Consider the following 18,740-nt stretch of genomic DNA (forward strand, 5'->3'; position numbering starts at 1 on the left):
CCAGTTGCAGCTCTCATTACAACACTGTCTTGTTCTACATAGGACTTCAGGTGCGTGAGACATGCTTTCGATTTCACGTAATTTTGCACTAATTCGTAAATAACACCTTGGTTTCGGTCAAACGCCATGTCCAAAAAGTAAACAATACAATTGCAAATGGGGCTAAACTAATAGTTTTATTAATACTTTTTTCTGTAATACAAATAGTACAATTTATAAACAGATACAGCATAGAAAAACATCTCTATAATAATAACATTAATTAAATATCCTACCTACTTGGCAAAAGTATGTATAAAATATAAGGTAATAGAAATAAAACAATCAACGTGTAACTGTATGGAGAGTCCATTTGTCGCTAGATCGGGAGTCCGTTTGACGTATACAATACTAATCATCAATAAAAAAAAAAGTCCTAATGTCGATGGCACGGGAGTCCTCTTGTCGGAAAGTGTAGCGCTCGTTGGGTTCAGCAACAATATATTGTTGCGCCCAAATGTCGGGGACCACTAGTCCAAACGTCGGTGAACAGATGTCCTTTCGTCGGGTACCAGATGTCCAAGTGTCGGAAACCTGCAACCAAAAGTCGGAAACCCTGGAGTCCTTTTTGTAACTCGCCCAAAAGACTCTGTCCCGCCATGGGGTGGGGCAGTCGCAATGGCCATGCGCCGCTTGGCGCTTTAGGCAATGCACCCTAAGGGACTTCTCTTTGTCGATGCGGTGGCGGTTTCCCGAGGGTGTGCATTCCCTGTAACGGATTCCGTCACCGTGTCAGCCCGGACTTGTCTTCGCGGACAAGTCCCATCTTGGTCATGGATCCTTCAGACGGTGACGCGTAGAAAGTAGTAGAACAACCTACGGGTTGGTATGGCGTGGCAGCCAATGGGTCAACTTGTATGTATGTACTTATGTATGTATTAATTGTATGTATTATGTATATTATGTAAAACAGTGGTGGAATTGTGGGAGGAGGAGGGACAATAAAAAACCAAATCCATTTTATAACTTTGTCTATTTTATTTTGTAAATATTGATTACAGAACTTTGTAAACAGACTACTAAAACTTATAATTCGCTGTGAACTTCTTCGAGAAATTCCCAATATTTACAGCCTTTCTCATATCACAAAGATTTACATTTTTCTCTTGCCGCTTGTCTGCCATCGCTAACTGAAATTGTTTCAAGTAGACACTTAGATGCAGTTTTTTCGACGCCAATGTAAGTTTTGCAAACTGTCTCATTCAACGTCTCTTTCTACATCGTCTCTTAACATTTGTCATCTTACTGATGAGCATCATTTCTAAAGCCAAAATTTTTTCATTTAACTCATTTTAATTACCAAAACAAGCAAATAAATTTTAGATATATATTTTTTGGATTAGTGTTGCCAATCCTCAAATTGGTTTTTTGCTTTGGAAATGCTGCTTCCTGGTACTCCAACACGCCACTACCTCCCGGAGCGTCTAAGCATAAATACGATTACATATGGTTGAGACGTACAAATTCAAGGGTCTTTATGTCTAAAAAACTTTGTTTTTAATAAGTAAAAAACTATGAACTACGAAACCATATTATAAACGTCAATAAGAGGTAAACAAACTCACAAGCGTATCACCACCGTGCACCACTTCATTGGTAATATGATTGATACGGAATGCTTCACCCACACCGCATCGACGTCAGATGAGGTCATCGGCTACAGAGCAGGTTTGAGGTGTGGGATGAAGTCCGAAGGACATCGTTGACTGAACAACTTCCCCTAACACGGTATATACACCTAAATTCCATGACACATGGAGATGCAAAATGTTCTATATCAAAAAAAAAGAAAGATAATGTAGTAGACTGAAATGTCAAAGATGCTTAATCTCCATTCTTACCACTCTATGGTTCTCGTTATTTTGCCAGGTGAGGTGTTAAGTACCAAATGAATGTACCATCCCTACGAAGTATCTTTTTTCAACACCTAACAAAGAATAATACTAAATTGATGAATATTGACACATAATACTGTAGATTTGTCATGGCCAACATATATAATGAAAAGTCCTCAATAGATGAGAATGAAAGTAAACCATAGCAGTAAAACTACGCTGTGGTTTGGGATTAGAATTGATTGAAGATGACCTAACAAAACGTGAATCACAAAATCCCAAACTTTTTTACAAACAAATTTTACTCACTAATAACAATCTTATCCAAATAAATGACCACCAGTTTGTGCAATCGGTTCAAATACCGAAAGATTAGAAAACGAGGCTTAACATTGGGTAATCACAGTTTTCGATAGAGACTGAGACACCAGTGCACATTGGAAAACGTGGTCTTTGAGCAAGAATTGTACAAGTACGTAAAATTTGGTTAAAGTATTGTGAAAAATGTGGCTTCGTTGATAGGTAGTGAAATAAACCAAAACGTGCCAATAAATTCAATAAATCAGAAGATTAAACGTTAAGAAAAAAAGATTGGACAAAATACCGACAGAGGCTTGACAAACGGTGCAGCCATAACGAAAGCAGTACGGACGAATGAGTTTGCTTAGAACGTTGCCAGATGGGGGACCAGAAAACGCGACATTTAAAAGGAAAAAGGAGGGGAAAAAGTCTTTTTGGGTTTGAAAAGTCTTAACAAACCCCAAGTTCTCTTTTAGTTTGTGTAAATTGTTTCAAAACAGAGGCATAGTAGTGATTTTGATCTACATATTAAGTAAGCAATCCCTGAACAAGTTCTATATGATTCTGCTAAGATTGACACAACGTAAACAAGTTTGTCTGTAAGTACGAATTGCCGACCCGATCGGATCCGACCTGCCATTTTTCGGGGGGCAGGCCGGGGCGGGCGTACCTATCATGGCTGATCGAGTTCGAAGCCAATACCCAAAGAAAATAAATACCGTTTCTTAAACCGAAAAATAATAATAATTAAAAACAATAATTAGTTCCAACTCAACTATGATGTACAGCACACGCAAGATGTGAAAACTGATATATTTTGAGGATTACAGCAGTACAGAGATATACATGGGAGACGATCAACTCTAGAACATAAGAGAGAACCAGGTTATAATGGGGGTAAAATAATTCAAGAATGTGAAACAACTCCGTAAGATCAGCTGGGGATTATAACTGTATATGCCGGTTTGTTTTTTTAGGAAGAAAAAAAAATGCCTTTTTTGACACGAAATTGTCGTAACAGTGTTACTATAAAGCGTTAAAAATGACAAGCACACAGTGAGGAGAGAAGTTGGGTGTTATATTATATCATCTAGGCGGGATTGAATAGACCTCAACATCAGCACACAAACTACTGCCAAGGAAGAAAGAAACAAAATACAGTGCTACTGACAAGGTAGTCAATAGGATCAAAGCCTTGTTGTCTTAGCGACATGTGTATGTGGACTAATTGCTACAAGACAGTGGAAATCTCAAAAATGTCTTTTAGTTTGTTTTTGTCTTTAAAGAGAAAATTTCAAAATACAGGGAATCAACTCGTATGTTGTGGGCGGGAAGAAGAAGTTTTCTTTAGCGATTTTAGTACCGGTCGGTGACAGACGTTCTCTTTCAATGGCAGTGTTGACATTCGAGGAACAGTTTGGCTTCCCTTGGTTTACGATGCGTCCAGATAAGATATAGAAGACACAGATCAAAAGCGCGGTTATTATCAAGGAGAAAGAAGAGATAAGAGAAGCCCGCCACCCATATAAGCCTGTACGTTGCGAAGCGTACTCTTTCCAGGCAAATTTTCCCTTCATCCGTTCTATCCTTCATTCAACTCGACAATCGAACCACTAAATTCTGTGTACGAACAGAAAAAAAGCGTAGAGCACCTGGCGTGGCATAATAAGAGGGCAAAAAAAATTATAAGGACCGTCTGCCTCAGCAAGAAACAAAATAGAAAGTTGGTGGTAAAATCGATCAACTACATCTTCCCATATATAGAAAGCGAGGGGGAGAAAATGATTGGATGGGAAAGAGAACTTCCCCTCTCAATTTCTTTTTTGCTTCATCGTATTTTCTTTTTCTTTTTTTTTTTTTGTTTTGTTTGTTTAGTTGTCTTTGAAATGAACTCGGGGTATTATTTGCGGATGGTTCTTGATTATTTCTTCTTCAGCGTGAAAAAGCTTCGTTTCTTAGGCTCTTCTTTCGTTGCCTGGGCAGGCATCGTTTGGGCACGTGATGATCCCGCGCTCTCGACCGCGGCGGTGGTGGAAGCTTGGAGCTTGCTGACCCATCCGTTCATTTCTTCGTCATCCTTGGCTTGGAATAGATATTCGCCACCATTTGCTAACCTAGATTGTACAATAAATGATTTATTACATAAAAAACAATTCAAACTTAAAACACATTGTTCTCTTTTTTACTTGAGACGGAAGACGTGTCTCTTCTTAGTATAGTCAGCAGCCACATCAGCTGCGGCCGTGCGAATGTCCAATGGACTTTCGTTGCGATAGTAAACGTCAGGAGTCGCTCTGGCGCATTTTTGATCCTGAATGAAAAGAGAATCGAACGAATGAAAGGTTCAAGTCTTACTGAATGTGGAAGTAGAGCATTTTTTTTTTTTTTTTTTTACTTTGTAAACAGCCAAATCGCCTTGGCGCAAAGTCAAATAGACTTTGTCCCAAGATCGACTGGAAGCTTTCTTGGTAGTGGACTCCCATTCGTGTTTGCGGTTGACCGTGCCCTCGTAGACGTCGTCTCCGCCAGCTACTGAACTGCGGCGCTCTATTCGAATTGCAATGATCGTGATTAAAATTTAGTTTGGCTCGACTGCCAACGACATCAAAGCAAAAAAGACAAAAGAAAAAGGGGAAGAAGTTTAAGACTATTGGAAAAATGTGTGCGTTTCATTTTCCGAGAGCGACGCCTTAAAATGCGAGTGTTACGACTAGGAAATCGTGAAAGGTCGAAAGATTGCTTTTTAGATGATTGGTCGTAAATACAACCTTCTTCATCATCGTAACCTGCTTCGTCATCGGAAGCACTTCCACCGCCAGAGGGAAGTTGGCTTTTCGAAGACTTTTTCCAGCGGAAGGAGCGGAATGGGGACTTGGAACGGGATCGAGATCCTTTGCCTTTTGGCGGACTGGTTGTGGTTGTGATGGTGGTGGGCGTACGCGACGATGCTGACGGCCTGGCCGAACGACTGGTCGACGATGCGGCTATACGCGTCAGCGGACGGAACACAAATAGCAAACGGACAAACACATGAATCATCTTACCTTTTCCACAGCAAAATGACTTGTTTGCATTTCACATTTAAATCATATCCTACTGGCAACACACATTCATTCGATTTTTCAAATATAGACTACTACTACTACTACGAGTAAACCGAATTAAAAAGAAACCAATTTCATCATTCACCCATCGAACGAACTAACCAAGAAAAAAATAATAAAAACATTCAATCTCATGCATCAATCGACAATGCCAGACAAAGTAACTAAATAAAAAAAAACCGAAAGAATGTTGCATCATTTACTTGTCGATGGATCTGCCGGGCTACTAGGCGACACTGGTACGGTCTGTCGAGAAGTGGAATAGGAAGGCGAAGAGGTTGCATCAACCTTGGCATGCACTGGAATGTCATCACAAATTCCATCCAAAAAGATAATCAGTTTTATGATACGATGATTTACCTGTGCAGGTAAATCATGTCAAACTAAAACCAAAAGAACTTCAAGAGCTACGTAACACGCAACACGGTGAGCCACACCATAAAGCTAATTTTCACGATCAGCTGTGTTAAATTGTTAGAGACGTGAAACAGCGAGGTTAGACATGCACGTTACATCCCATCACCACCACTTACCGTATTAACAAAGACGTTAGCTCCTGTGAAAGGAATGAATAGAACATCAAAGCCATATCTTATTCGAATATTGCCGCCACCATGTGCTCCACCACCAACCACCATGACTGGGTCATGTAGAGGACAGAAATCTCAAAAGCTTAACGCGTAAAGCTACACACATCCTGCTGATGGACTTGACGTCGCGGTACAAAACAGGGGGAAAAAATCTGAATTAGATTTTTTTTTGCGTGACCAATGCCCGACGAATTGGACAGTTTTGGAGAGAGGGAACAAGCGATTTGTTTTTAGTACGGCTCTTACCTGGGGCCGGCTTAGCTTGTTCAGCTTTAGGTGAAGCCCTTCCTTTGAGATGCAAAGGTTTTGCGCGGCAAAATTTAGAAAAAGAGAAAGAAAAAAAAAATTCGCAAATCGGATTTGTGAAAGAAAAAAGCTTGTGAAAACCACTGACCATACGAGCCTGAGGATAATAAAGAAACAATGTTTTTACCTTCGGTGGCTTCTGTCGTCGGATCCTTATCGGTACTGCCAGATATAGGCTCAGATGGCGATGTGTCTCCGTCGGTTCTGGATATCAAACAAAATTTAAATTAAGTAGAATAGACAGCATATGCAATGAAAAAGAATTTTTGCATACTGGTCTTGATTTGTTCCTTCGGGTGGAGAATGAATTGCAGCCAGAGCAGCTTGCTGGGCAGCCAACTCTTCGGCCCTTTGTCGTTCATCGTCTTCTTGGCGTCGTTTCAATTCTTTCAACTCGTACTGCAAGACGAGCAAGGAAAATCAGTTAAAAAAAGCGAATCAGTTAAGCAATAAATGGAGCGCAAATGGCCAAACCCCCACACGAGTGATTCACTGATGGAATCAAAGACTACAAACGGGCTGATTACGGAGAGGAAATTAAAGAAAGAAATAGGACCATCACACTTTGACAACAACGTACCTTTGGACTAGTAGTGTTAGTTTGTGCAATACATGCAGTTAGACTACCAGAAGCAGAGGAAGGTGCTACAGAACAATTGGTGATGGAGGGAATGGAGTGGGCAGACTGTGTTTCGGATGGCCCGCCTTCGGAAATCGAAGGCAAGATGGAGATCCTGCCACCGGCGGGATTGATTTCGACAGCGATTGGTTCTTGAACCTTTTTCGTCGGTTTGGAACTAATCCGCAATAAATTTTGCCAGATGTTCAACCAACTCGTATTCTTTTTCGGCCTCTTCTTAACGTCACTGTCGAGGCTGTTCCTCCTGACTGGCGGCTCATCGCAAAATTCACTTTGCTCAGCTTCGCTCAGACCGGCAAAGGTAAGTCGTTTGTTTACCTCCTGCTGATTGGATGTACTATAGATCCATTCTTCACAATACGCGGCACTAGGCGATTCCGCCTTGCCGGAAGATCCATCTTGGCTGTTTTTAAGCGCCATCTTTTGTCGTTTGATGCTCCTTTTTCTCCTGTATTTACGACGCTTCTTCAACTTGTCGCCCGAAGCCGACGCGTCGGATGACGAGGATGAGGACGTATCCGAAACACAGGAGGAGTGGGAAAGGCGGGATAAATGGAGGGACGAGGAGGCGGAAGTATTGTTAGAGATTAAGGAAGGATCGTCTTCATGGTGGAACGTCGATTCCTCGAGCAGTTCCTTAATGCAAGCCGGACTAGGTGTTTGATCGCTAATGGAGCGGAGTAAACTCCTGAATGGAGGGCCCACTACAGGATGAAAGTAACCTGGATGCCAACTAGGATGGTTGCCGACCAAAGCACCCGAACCATCACCACCACCAACATGATCACCATGCAAAATGCATTCCATCTAAAGTGAAGTGAACATGACAACAACGAAGGAATAACACCACACTAAGACCGCACAACTAGAGCGTAGAAAAGCATGTTGCTAAAACAAAAGAAAGCCGGTGGAAAAGGTGGAAAAAAGCTACCGTGTCTTCGGGACGATTGTACCCATCGAAATGTTGACCGTAGGGTTCGCCGTCTTCGCCCAAAAGTTTCTCTTGTTCCCTAAGCTCCAGCTTTTGTGTGTAACAGAACGAAGATTGACAAAAGCGATAACGAGATGACAAAATAGAAGACAAAAGAGCATCGAAAAAAGACGTGAAAGAAAAAAGAAGATACTCGTAATAAAACAAGTGGATGACAGAAAGAAATCTACCGGACATTCTAAATAAATTCTTGTAGAGACAGAATGAAACCATAAGCCACAGGCCATCAAGCAATGTCTAACTACTTTTCTTTTGAAATAAAAACAAAGAATGTAGACTAAATTGTTCTTCGTTTTGAATCCAGTAAAGATCAAAATATTGAAATGAGTTCAATCTTACCGTCGTCAATCTCTCGAGGGCAGCGAAACGTTCTTCTTGGGCGGCCGCAGATTTCTCAAACGCTTCGTGTTTCTTGATCAAATTTTCCACCTCATCAATGGTGTGCTATGATTAGAAAAGATTCCAAATGATTAACATCCCAACCAATGACTCATGATGACGTTCTTACTCCCAATTCGTGACTCATCAGGTAGGATTCTTGCGCCATCAACCATCCTTCAGCAACAGCAGCGTCGCGGGCAAATTGGTAGACTTCCAAAACTAGAACAACACAAAAAAAATAAGTTTCGTACATAAATTTGCAAAACTCATGTTCAGACATACTGAGCTGGAGGTGTTCCCAACGTTCCTCCCATCGGTGCAGCATGGAATTGCGTTGGTTGGTGAGGGTTACCAGTTTCTCTTTGATCTGAGATATGGACACATAAAACCCATTAATGGGAATCCATAAACATTAAAAAGTGTGACAGCCACGAACCTCGTTAGTGGCGTAATGTCCTCTAGACAAGAGTTCTTTGCCTAGAGCAATACATGCTGAAAAATTGTCTCCTCTAGCATCGATTTCAGCCTTCAGACTCTGATGATTGTTCATTAAGAGCTCCACGCCACTCACGTCACTAGATGGCGATAAAAACATTTAAAGCATTTGCTATGTTGATGTTGTTTTTATTATATATATACCGTGGTTTTTCGGTCGTGTTCATCTGGCGAATGAGGTCATCGATCCACAGGACGAGGGTGCGTACCATGGAGAAGAAACGGAAAAGGTCACCAGTGTCGGCTAATTTTTGTCGTCTGCCTTCGCACAAAGCTTGCAGCTGGAGCCAGGCGTTCACAACTTCGCCTTCGCGCCCTGTGATTTCGCGAGCCTTGTCTCCGGCGTAAGCCGTTTGTAGTCGTTGTGAATCTTCTTGGACGCCCTGAACTTGACTTTGTAACGTCTGAAGATCCTGCAGAACAAAAGATGGTTTGAAATACGTTATCCAGAATCACTTGATCGAATCAGTATAAAATTTTACCTGGATAAAGTTCTGATGTTTTCGCTGAAGAGCAGAGACGGAACCGGCATCTCTTCCAAGTTCGTCGGAGAGGGTGTTCTGTTTCTCGACAATGCGACCCAGCACGTCCTTGCAGTCGTGGAAGAACTTGTGAAGCTCGCGTGAGGCAGCCAACATTTGTGTTCTGGTGTCGATCAACTCGAGCAGATCGGCCCAAGCTTCGTTCAGATCGTCTTTCCATTCAGCGATAGTAGCAGCGTCGGAATGGCGTGCACCCATCAGCTGATCGGCGATCTCGTTAACAGCAGCCACACGTTCAGTGCCGATCGTCTCTGTGTCTCTGGCAAATTCCTAAAACAAAATGATATATTAGACTGACTTCATCAAATCGAATGAAATATGATTTACTTTGAAGCGTTCCCAAAGGAGCGTGACATGATCGTAATCCTGACCGAGTTCGTGAGAGCCGGCGACGACTTCACGGTCGGCAATCCATTGACGTAGATCATCGACCTCGCGACTGAGCATGAAAAGCTGCAGTGCTTCTTCCAGCTTGGCACGACGCTCCTGGGCCAAATCGCGAAGGCCAGCATACAGTTTGTCGACCTGAGCTTGCCGCACGGCAATTTGGTCGCTGTCGGGGTGGCCTTCAGCAATAAGCTGAGTGGATGTCTCTCCTAGCTGCCGGATAGTCTCGGCATAATCCTCAACGGCTAACTCCAAAGTCTGGTGTTTCTTCATCAAGTTCTGAGCGGAAATTTCGTCCTTGCCGCGGTCTTCCACCATCATGTAGAGCTCTTGTTCGCTCATCCAGGATTCGGCTTCACTGGCATCGAAGAAGTATTGCTGGGCGCGTTCGGAAGCCAAAAGTTTGGCTCGTCGGCTATCCATGGCATCTTTCAGAGTCTAAATACGAAAATTTAAAACAATGTAGACCAAACAAATGATTAAAGTTTGAGATATCCCCTTACCTGCCAAGTGTCGAGCAATTCTTCGATAAGTGTGGAGAACTCTTGGGCATCGGCGTGTTCCTCGTCGATCAACTTTTGTCCGTTGTTGCAAACCATGTGAATGCGCTGTTCATGGTTGTCGATCTCTGTTCTCAATGACTGATTCTTCTTCTTCAAAACGTTGACGTTGAAGAGCGAGTTGCCATTGTCGCTGGCAGTGGCTAGCGGCATTTTGTCGGCGATCCACAATTTCTCGTCTTCGACATCTCGTCGGAACTGGTATGCTTCCTTCTTCTTTTCCAAGTCGCGTTGCCGCTTGATTAGAGGTGCTTTAAGTTCGTCGAATCTTCTTTCGACGGCTTCCTTCTTTTGTTGAATGTCTTCCACCTTTTCGGGCGTCATACGTTCCAAATATTCAGCCTGGGCGCCTAACTCGGACACTTGCTGAGCCTTGATTGCCATCTGCGTTTCAATCATCTGCTGCTTCTGCATCAAGATGTTGACGGAGGCCAAATCTTCGCCAGTGCCGCCAGTCACCATCTGTTTCTCCAGGTCAGACATCCAGGTATCGATGTCATCGCAGGTTTGCTCGTAGAGGACTTGACGATTGGCGTCGAACAAGCGTTCGCCCTTTTCGCGTGTCGTCCTCTCTAGGTCGTCAAACTGGTGACTCAACTCCTGAAAAATTAGATAGTCACAATTAACAACCAACGAATAACAATTTCATATAACTTTCAATCGAAAACTCACCTGGATGCGTGGTTCGATAGTGGAGATGATCTCTGGTTTTTCATTGATTAATTGCTCTCCAGATTGTTGGATGTGGTAAAGTCGATCTTTGTTAGAGGCAATTTCAGCCTCGAAGGCCTGATGGCGAGTCCATTTCGAGTGGACAGTCTTGGCACTACGATAGGTCTCGTCTTGGGCGATGATGTTCTTCTCTTGGATCCATTCGGAAAGCTCTTCGCAGTCTTGCAAGAACTGTTGAAGCTGAAGGGCATCGCGAAGCTTCTCCATAAGCTGGACGGCACGCTGGCGGTTAGCCTCACGGCGTTCGCTAATGTTTTCGGCCTTACGCTGGGCTTTGTCGGCCGCGAAATGGCCTTCATCCTCCAAGCGCTGGGCGAACTGGATCACGTTATTGACCTTGTCGTCGTTTGCGTCCATGGTGGTAAGGAATGCTTCGTGGCGCTTGATGGCATTTTCTGCTTGCTCCAAATTGGCTGGCATTTCATCCTAAATCAGCAGCTCATGATAAACATTTCTGTTCAAGTTATAGTGATCAATCTTCATACCTTGGACAGGACGTGCTCCTGGTGAGCCAGAAGAACTTCTGCTTGCTTGGCATCGCGCAAAAACATTTGGAGGTTGAGAGACTGCGAGAGCAATTGCTGGCGGTTCTCCCACATCTGGTGCAATTCCTCCCAGCCATCGCGAAGGGCCTTGAGTCTCTCGCGCAAAAACATGTACTGCGGGTCATCAGATGCTGTCTCTTCGGCTGTGATACGCTCACCATAGTCCATCATACGCGAATAGTCATCTGTGTAGTTGTCAATCTCTTCACGAATGCCCTGGTGCTGGCTCAAAAGCTTCTCGGCTTCCGCCAAAGAAGCAGGGATGTCTTCAGAGGCAACATCTGTTTGGGTCTTGGTCAACCAAGCTTGGAAGTGATCCAAGTCACGCAGGAAACGGTGCAGGTCGCCGGCCTCCTCCAACTTGGCATCGCGTTCCTTCAGCATCTGAGTCAAGTTCTCCCAAACGGAGCGGATCTGTCCCAGACGTTCGTGGATAACCGCATCTTCTTCTGGATGCTCCACGCCAATCTTTTCGGCTTCCTTGTCAAGCGAGTCTAGTTTGGCTTGGATGGCGGCAAGGTCACGTTCCATGCCAGACAAGCGACGTTGCAACGTCATGATGCCAGTCAGATCCATCTCCAGACTGTCGGTGGATTGCAGAATGCGAATCTTGTCCTCGATCCACAGGATGGTTTCACGGCATTCGATATGGAAAGTCTGGACACCGTGGGCAGACTGAAGTTCGTCCCTCTTGGCTTCCGCTCGGTCGCGAAGCTCGGCCCAGCGAGCGTTAAGTTGATTTTGACGGGCAACGATGTCTTCCGAGTTCGGGTGTTCAACATGGAGTAACTGGCGGGCAAGCTGATTGACGACTGCCACACGGGAAGCATTGGCATTCATCTCCCGATCAAAGCCATCATAACGATGACGCATGACCTCTACGTCTTCAATGTCCTTGGCTGGTACCATCGTTTCCAACATACGTTCCTTCTCGCCGATCCACTGTTCGACTCCGTCAGCTTCAGAAAACAGTTTGTATAGCGAGAGGGCATCTAGCAAACGTTGTTTCCGCAATTTAGCCAATTCCATCAGCTCCCTATAGCGACGTTCAATGCTGGCCAAACGTTCCACGACTTCGGCGGAGGTACGATCCTGTTCACCGAGTTCTTCAGACTGTTCCTTAAGGGCATCAATAGTGGATGCATAATTCTTAAGCTCCTCGGTAACATCCTTGTGCTTCTTGAGGAGTGACTGGACGTTGGCCTCGTCACGGCCGACATCTTCGCTGGAAACCAGACGCAAAACATCCAGCATCCAGGTGTCAACATCATCGGCATCAGTGAAAAACTGGTGATAGCTGACGGCTTCCTCCAAACGCTTGCGTCGGTAGGCGGCCGTTTCGCATAGGTGATTCCACATATCTACCATCTCTGTGATGCGTTCTTGAATCTTTTCCGAGCCTGATTATGTTTAAAACATAACAATAAATTTCATAAAAATGATTTCTACAATAAGATGACATACCGAAATGTTCCTGTTGAATAAGTTCTTCGCCGACATTGACTACCGAATAAAGGGCCGGCTCATGACTGGCAATATCTTCTTCGAGCGCCTTGTGTTTGGAGATGAGTAGATGAATAGTAGTCAAATCATGACCAATATCTCCAGTCGACAATATCTGTTCCTTTTCTTTGATCCAATTTTCTTCATCTGCCATGTCCCAGTAAAACTGCCAAAGTTTACGGCTTTCTTCCAAGCGAGCACGGCGTTCGACGGCCAATTTGACCAGTTCGGCATAAGCATCCTGATCAGTCATCGTCACATTAGAAAAGCAGAGAAATCCAAAATTTTTATTTGAAAAATTACCTCGAGTTGCTGGACGCGATCGACAATAATGGCGGGGTCACACGGGCCGAATCCACCGGTAGCTTCGGTTTCCAAGAATCGCTGAGAGTGTTGAACAACCATCTTGACACGCTCTCCCAAAACATTGATGTCGGCTTCGACTAGGGCATGCTTTTGCAGCAAGTCCTCGACACCCATCAAATGTTTGCCATAATCTTCCGAAAGGAGACGGACTTTGAGCTCTTCCATCGAATCCAGGATGTACAGCATTTCCTTTTATGAAACGATAAAATGATTAAACAATTATAGGCATCGTATAGTGTAAATAAATCAAACCTGGAAGTTTTGCTGCAGTTGGAGGGAAAGTTCTAAACGCATACGACGGGCTCTAAGCAGTTCAAGGAGATACTGCCACAGACGGAGAACGTTGTCTTTACGGGCGTTGATGCGATCGATGTCGTGGTAGTTTTCTGCCTCCAATTCCTGGGCAACGGCTACGACGGCCTGAACACGCTCTTCATAAGCAAGAATGTCCGTCTCGATAGCTTCGTGTTTCTTGGCGGCAGCTTCGACGGCAGCCAAGTCGAATCCGAAATTGTCCTGAGAGAGACGAACAAAAATTCACGAAATTATTCAGAAACAGGACGTTAGAGTTCCAAATACCTGTGAAACGAGTCGCTGGTTCTCGCTGAGCCAAGTCTCTCTCATGCCCGCCTTGCGATCGAAACGAGCAGCCAATTGTTCCAGCTTCTCTTGGCGAATGAGTTCCTCGCGGAGAGTGAGCTCACGTTCGTGTTCCGATTTCTCAAGACGTTCCCAGGCCTTGTTAATGTCAGAGATCATCTTGCCTTCTTTGGGGAAATAGGGTTTCTGGTTGTTGGCCCTCATCTTTGACTGAAGAGTGAAGAGCAACACTTCAAGGTTGCCCTTTTCCACAAACTTGGGCGGCTTTTCCAGCGTGCGATAGTTGTTGAATTGCAACAGCTGCTGCTGGACACCGGCCAGTGAATTGGCAAAATCGCGTTCGCTCAACGATTGGATTGTTGATTCGATCCAGCGAAGCAAGTCGCTCGTCAAAGTCTCGTATTCGGTGATCATGCGATCGTTTTCCATGGCGAGTCCGACTACTTTGCCGATACGTTTTCCTTGAACGGTTTCTTGCTTTAATTTGGAAAAGTAATGATAGTAGGTGACGACGTAGGTAATGATTGATTTTTCATCAGGCTGGTCAACGTAAATGTCTTCGGCGTCGAGCAGCTTGGTCAGACCGAGTTTTTGCTCAGCCACGTTGAAGGCGTTGTTGAGGTTGAACATGGCGTTCGATTTGGACAGTTTGTCGTATTGAACCAGCTCTGGGCAGTGTTTGTGGATAATGGCGTTGAATGCCAAACCGTCGCGCCACGACGTCGTAAAGTTTCGAATATTAACGTTGTGGTAACCTGCCGTTTTCATTTGACACCACAATAGTAGGGCATCTTTGGCCGAACGTGTCTCGTGGTTGTCTGTCTCTTCGATCGTAATGTCTTGAATCTGGTATTTTAAATTAAAAAAAAAAGACAAACAGGTTTATAAAAATATGTGATTGCAACTGCAGTGAGACATTGTACGTACCTGGAAACGAAGAATGATTGTCCAGATAAGACCAAGGGTCAAACGAGAACTGCCGTCGACGATATCGTGCGAGCCCATGTTTTCCAAATGGACACGCTGATCTCGAAGGAACTGCAGGGCTTTGTCTACGTTCTCTAGACAATGGATACGCATTTTGCCTTTGGTTGGACGCGGCTAAAAACAAACACACAATTTCAAATAAAGAATTTAATCACAAAAAAAAAAAAAGAAATGCATACCAAACGTTCACCGGATAGAACTTCCAATAGTTTTAAAAGCATTTTTCCATCACGGAGATCTGTATAAAGATCCCCTATGCGATTTCCGACGCGAACCAGATGAGAATTGACCCATTTCTGAAATGTCTTCTTTTGTACACTCTCGCGTTCATCTGTTTAAAATACAATCCACGCATTAGCATTCGATATACTGTCAAAGGATAGATCATTGAAATAAGGGAGTAAGCAGAAAGAAAAGTCGCAGGGTGTGGCACCTCGCAATTCTTTGACAACGACATCTATATAGTTGTCACACAGAGTAGACGTGGATCGCTTGTTATTATTGAGCACTTGCACATCAGGTGGTTCTGTCGTGGACAATACAATCGGAACTATCAAAACGGGTTGCACTCGATCGTTCGGACTGTCCTCATCGTCCGAACTATTGTCTTCACGTTGCACGGCCGATGAATAATTGGCTACCATTGCGTCCATTTCTTTAGCGACCGGACGATCAGCCCACGATGCAATGGAGAAACTAGCTCTCGGCTGCGCTACCTGATCGTCTCTACCGCCGCTATCGGACGTTGTGGCCCAACCAGAGCCTTGTTGATAAGACAAGCTGCAATCATCGTTGGGGTGCCAACTGAACCTTGGTTGTCTGGCAGGACTTTGTTCGGCTAGGGAGCGCTGAATGTCGGCCGCAACGCGAGCAACGTGCCAGCTACGGCGTTTGTTTGCCGTTGTGCCGGCACGTACTCGAACCACATCTGGCGTTACGTCGACGTCCATTTGTTTTTCTTAAACGCACAACTATTGAAAATACGACACCGGCCAGCCGAACAGGTGACCCGTCACTGTGTCGATGATGTTTAAGCTTTACTGGTTTCACGGGGTTCTGACATGAAAAATCTACCGCACTTCCGCACGCGGGCATGCATGATTATTTCACACTCTCTCATTCTCCCTCATCCCGAATGAAGGGAAACAGGGCGATTGTAAGCCGGATTTTGACGCCCTCCGATAAAAACATCCCGTGACAAACGGGAACCACCGACCGAAATTTTTCATTTTAACGCGTGTAAAAAAAAAATGTTGGTGGCAGTGTTGGTTATTGTTATCAACGTTATGTTATCTGGGGTTTGGTCGTTTTTAGAAATTACAAAAAAAAAAAAAGGTTCACTGTTGAACGAGCTGAACGATCGGCTACGCGTCCCAAACGACTCTCTCCCACTGATTTGCAGGTATCGTGCCATTTTTATTTTTTAGAATTTAATATTCATAGGCGATCGTTCAGAAGGTATAGGAGATCGCAGAGTCACGGCTACGAAACTTGTACGTGCATAATGTAAAAGACATTTTTACACCTTTTTCGTTTCTCCCCTGAATGTGAGCGGATCGGTGGCGGTTTCATCCGGTTTGTTGCGGATTTATTGATAGGGTTCACAAAGTGTGTCACGTGATTCAAAAAAAGAAGTTTGGAGAGGAAAGAAAAAAAGTATACCTGCAAGAGCTTTGATGCGGGATCGCTCAAAGAGCCTTGACGACGAGTTGCCTCCATCGTAGTCGTAGTCGTCAATGACTTCCTGCTGCGTCGCCGGGTCCCACCGGACGCTGACGCTGATATCCGTCGTCATTTTCCGTTTCTCTTCTTCCTCTTCGTCTTTTTTTGGGGGGGATGGTCAGGGGATTCTCAAGTTTGACTTCAAACAGCCACTTCCCTAAGCAAATTGACAGTCTAGCCGTACTAAAAAAAAACAACTGCAAAATAAAACAAAATAAGAAAATTAATTTTTTTCAAGAAGAGATAAACGCGATTAAAGGGTGCAGTGTACACGACAAGAATAGTGAATCAATCAAAACACGCTACGAGGCTAAAATAGAAAATCTTCATTCATTTCCCACAGACGAGTGAACGTAATAATAACGTGCATGTTTGGCATCGAATCCGTTACGCCCACCAACCAGTGAAAAATAGGAAAATAAAAAATCCCAAAATGTTTGTGCTTGTTTGTTTCCCCCCACAGTGATAAGTGCTGCCATCTGAATGCCGTCGAATCCCAGACAGCCGCACCCAGACGCCATCTCTGCCATGCAAATAGAGAAAGTCGACGGTTTTTGTTGTGTCGGCCAAATGCCCAGAAGGTGGAAGATATACTCGGGTGATGACCGCATCGCCGATTCCAGACGATGTCTTGGCTCAACAACTCGCATTCTCGATCGATCGTAGTGAAGAAAAAACTCGGAGCATTTGAACTTGTCAAGGGAATAGTCCAACTTTGTAATGAGCTTCTTCCTGCCGGACGAAGTCACAGGCTAGACGGGAAACTGGAAAAATGCGGCTGCCTTTTTAATTCGACTTTCATTTTTAATGTTAAACAGCTGCCAACGTGATTACTCCCCGATAAAAAGAACTATTTATAAAATATCGCATTTAAACCAAAAAGAAACCTTACAAAAAGGGAATCCTTATCAGAGAGTGAATACGGTGAAAATCCATTGATTAGCGTGATAAGCAACAAAGAGCTGATCCTCAAAACGTCGTTAAACTTGATTGTGATTAGGTTATCAAAGAACATGGACGCTGTTGTTCTCACTGGGGGCAAAATGTTAGGAATAAAACTACATCTCGACGAGTACTCAATCTACTGTAGAAAGGGCAAAAAGAAGCCAGGCGTCAATGTTGTCATAAATCGAATGACCGACCACGATTCATAAACTGGCTCATAACCGGAAGCAAATCCAGCTATTTATCTTCAAAAACTTGCCGTATAAAAGAGATCTCTTTCTTGTTTCCACAATGGTCCGTGTGTTGCTTCGTATACAACGATTTACGTTTGTTAAGCAGCTTCATCGACATGGCCTCATATCAACACGTGCAACTGAAGCAAACAAACATGTCAAAAAAAAAAAGACGCTCGCCACTAGACGGAAGGGGAACATTGTCACAGGGTATTCGGGATGGTGGGGCGTCGGTGGAAATGGGTGTAGGGGGAGACCGTCTATTGATCGTGTTCCACTCCCTTCTCTTCCATTCCACGTTGCCAGTTTTTGTAGGCGACGCCCGAGAGCATTTCACTAAAGGCACCGTTACGCCGTTCGTCAACACAAGGGAAGGCTCTTTCTATCTCTTTATGTTCTTGAAGATGACGTGACGTCATTACTTTTTACTTTAAAAAGAAAAAAAAAGGGGGACTGGAAAGCGAAATCGATATAATCTCTAACTGGGTTTGTTTTTTTCATAATCCAATTAGATAACAAACTCTTGACGAAAATAACTGTTTTTTAGGGGGTCACCTGCTTATTTCACCATCCCCTCTCACGACCTTAATGACGATCAAGTTACCTCGGCAACGGGAATTTCATTCAGAATGGAGTTCTCATATTGATCAAACATGGGATGGGAAGCAGGTTTTTTAAGTTTCTAGCTCGAGATGACGGGCCGCACGCCATCGGCCATTCGACCCGAAAGCGGCGAGCTTCTACGAAAACCACACGAGAAGAGTTTTCATTTGTTGGTCGGATGTGGTTAAAGTATTATTCGGCGCGGTCAGCCCGACGTCGCCCTAGCGTCCTAGCCCTCGGCAGCGGCTGTTTTGTTGGTTAGGGCAACAACGTCTGGTGTGACAAGGAGGGCAGCAAGCAGAAACGAGCAGAAGAGATGCGAGCCAACATTTCG

At 44.2% G+C, this 18,740-nt stretch overlaps 1 protein-coding gene and 1 long non-coding RNA gene across 3 annotated transcripts; both read right to left on the reverse strand.

Annotated features, from left to right (window-relative positions):
- Positions 1–1,064: 1,064 nt before the first annotated feature.
- LOC130693234 (uncharacterized) lies at positions 1,065–2,517 on the reverse strand. Of its 2 annotated transcripts, none has more exons than XR_009001644.2 (4): positions 2,479–2,517; positions 1,881–1,966; positions 1,605–1,811; positions 1,065–1,463 (listed from the first exon to the last, which is right to left on the reverse strand). It is a non-coding gene; the product is annotated as an uncharacterized LOC130693234 (long non-coding RNA). The 2 variants fall into 2 exon arrangements; XR_009001643.2 differs by having other exon boundaries at positions 1,065–1,528.
- Positions 2,518–4,066: 1,549 nt separating this feature from the next.
- On the reverse strand, positions 4,067–15,929 carry LOC130693213 (spectrin beta chain-like). The gene is made up of 26 exons (XM_057516334.2): positions 15,337–15,929; positions 15,083–15,234; positions 14,844–15,017; positions 13,896–14,762; positions 13,569–13,832; positions 13,254–13,505; positions 12,912–13,191; positions 11,388–12,847; positions 10,843–11,328; positions 10,114–10,770; positions 9,551–10,048; positions 9,164–9,493; positions 8,826–9,094; positions 8,623–8,761; positions 8,469–8,553; positions 8,314–8,405; positions 8,145–8,249; positions 6,755–7,621; positions 6,449–6,573; positions 6,302–6,378; positions 6,115–6,156; positions 5,482–5,577; positions 4,943–5,158; positions 4,570–4,721; positions 4,361–4,485; positions 4,067–4,288 (listed from the first exon to the last, which is right to left on the reverse strand). Exons 1-26 carry the CDS (start codon positions 15,851–15,853, stop codon positions 4,096–4,098), a joined length of 8,520 nt encoding a protein of 2,839 aa, XP_057372317.1. The 5' UTR covers positions 15,854–15,929; the 3' UTR covers positions 4,067–4,095.
- Positions 15,930–18,740: the final 2,811 nt, after the last annotated feature.

The sequence above is a fragment of the Daphnia carinata genome, chromosome 3 (assembly GCF_022539665.2).
Source record: "Daphnia carinata strain CSIRO-1 chromosome 3, CSIRO_AGI_Dcar_HiC_V3, whole genome shotgun sequence".
Lineage (NCBI taxonomy): Eukaryota > Metazoa > Arthropoda > Branchiopoda > Diplostraca > Daphniidae > Daphnia > Daphnia carinata.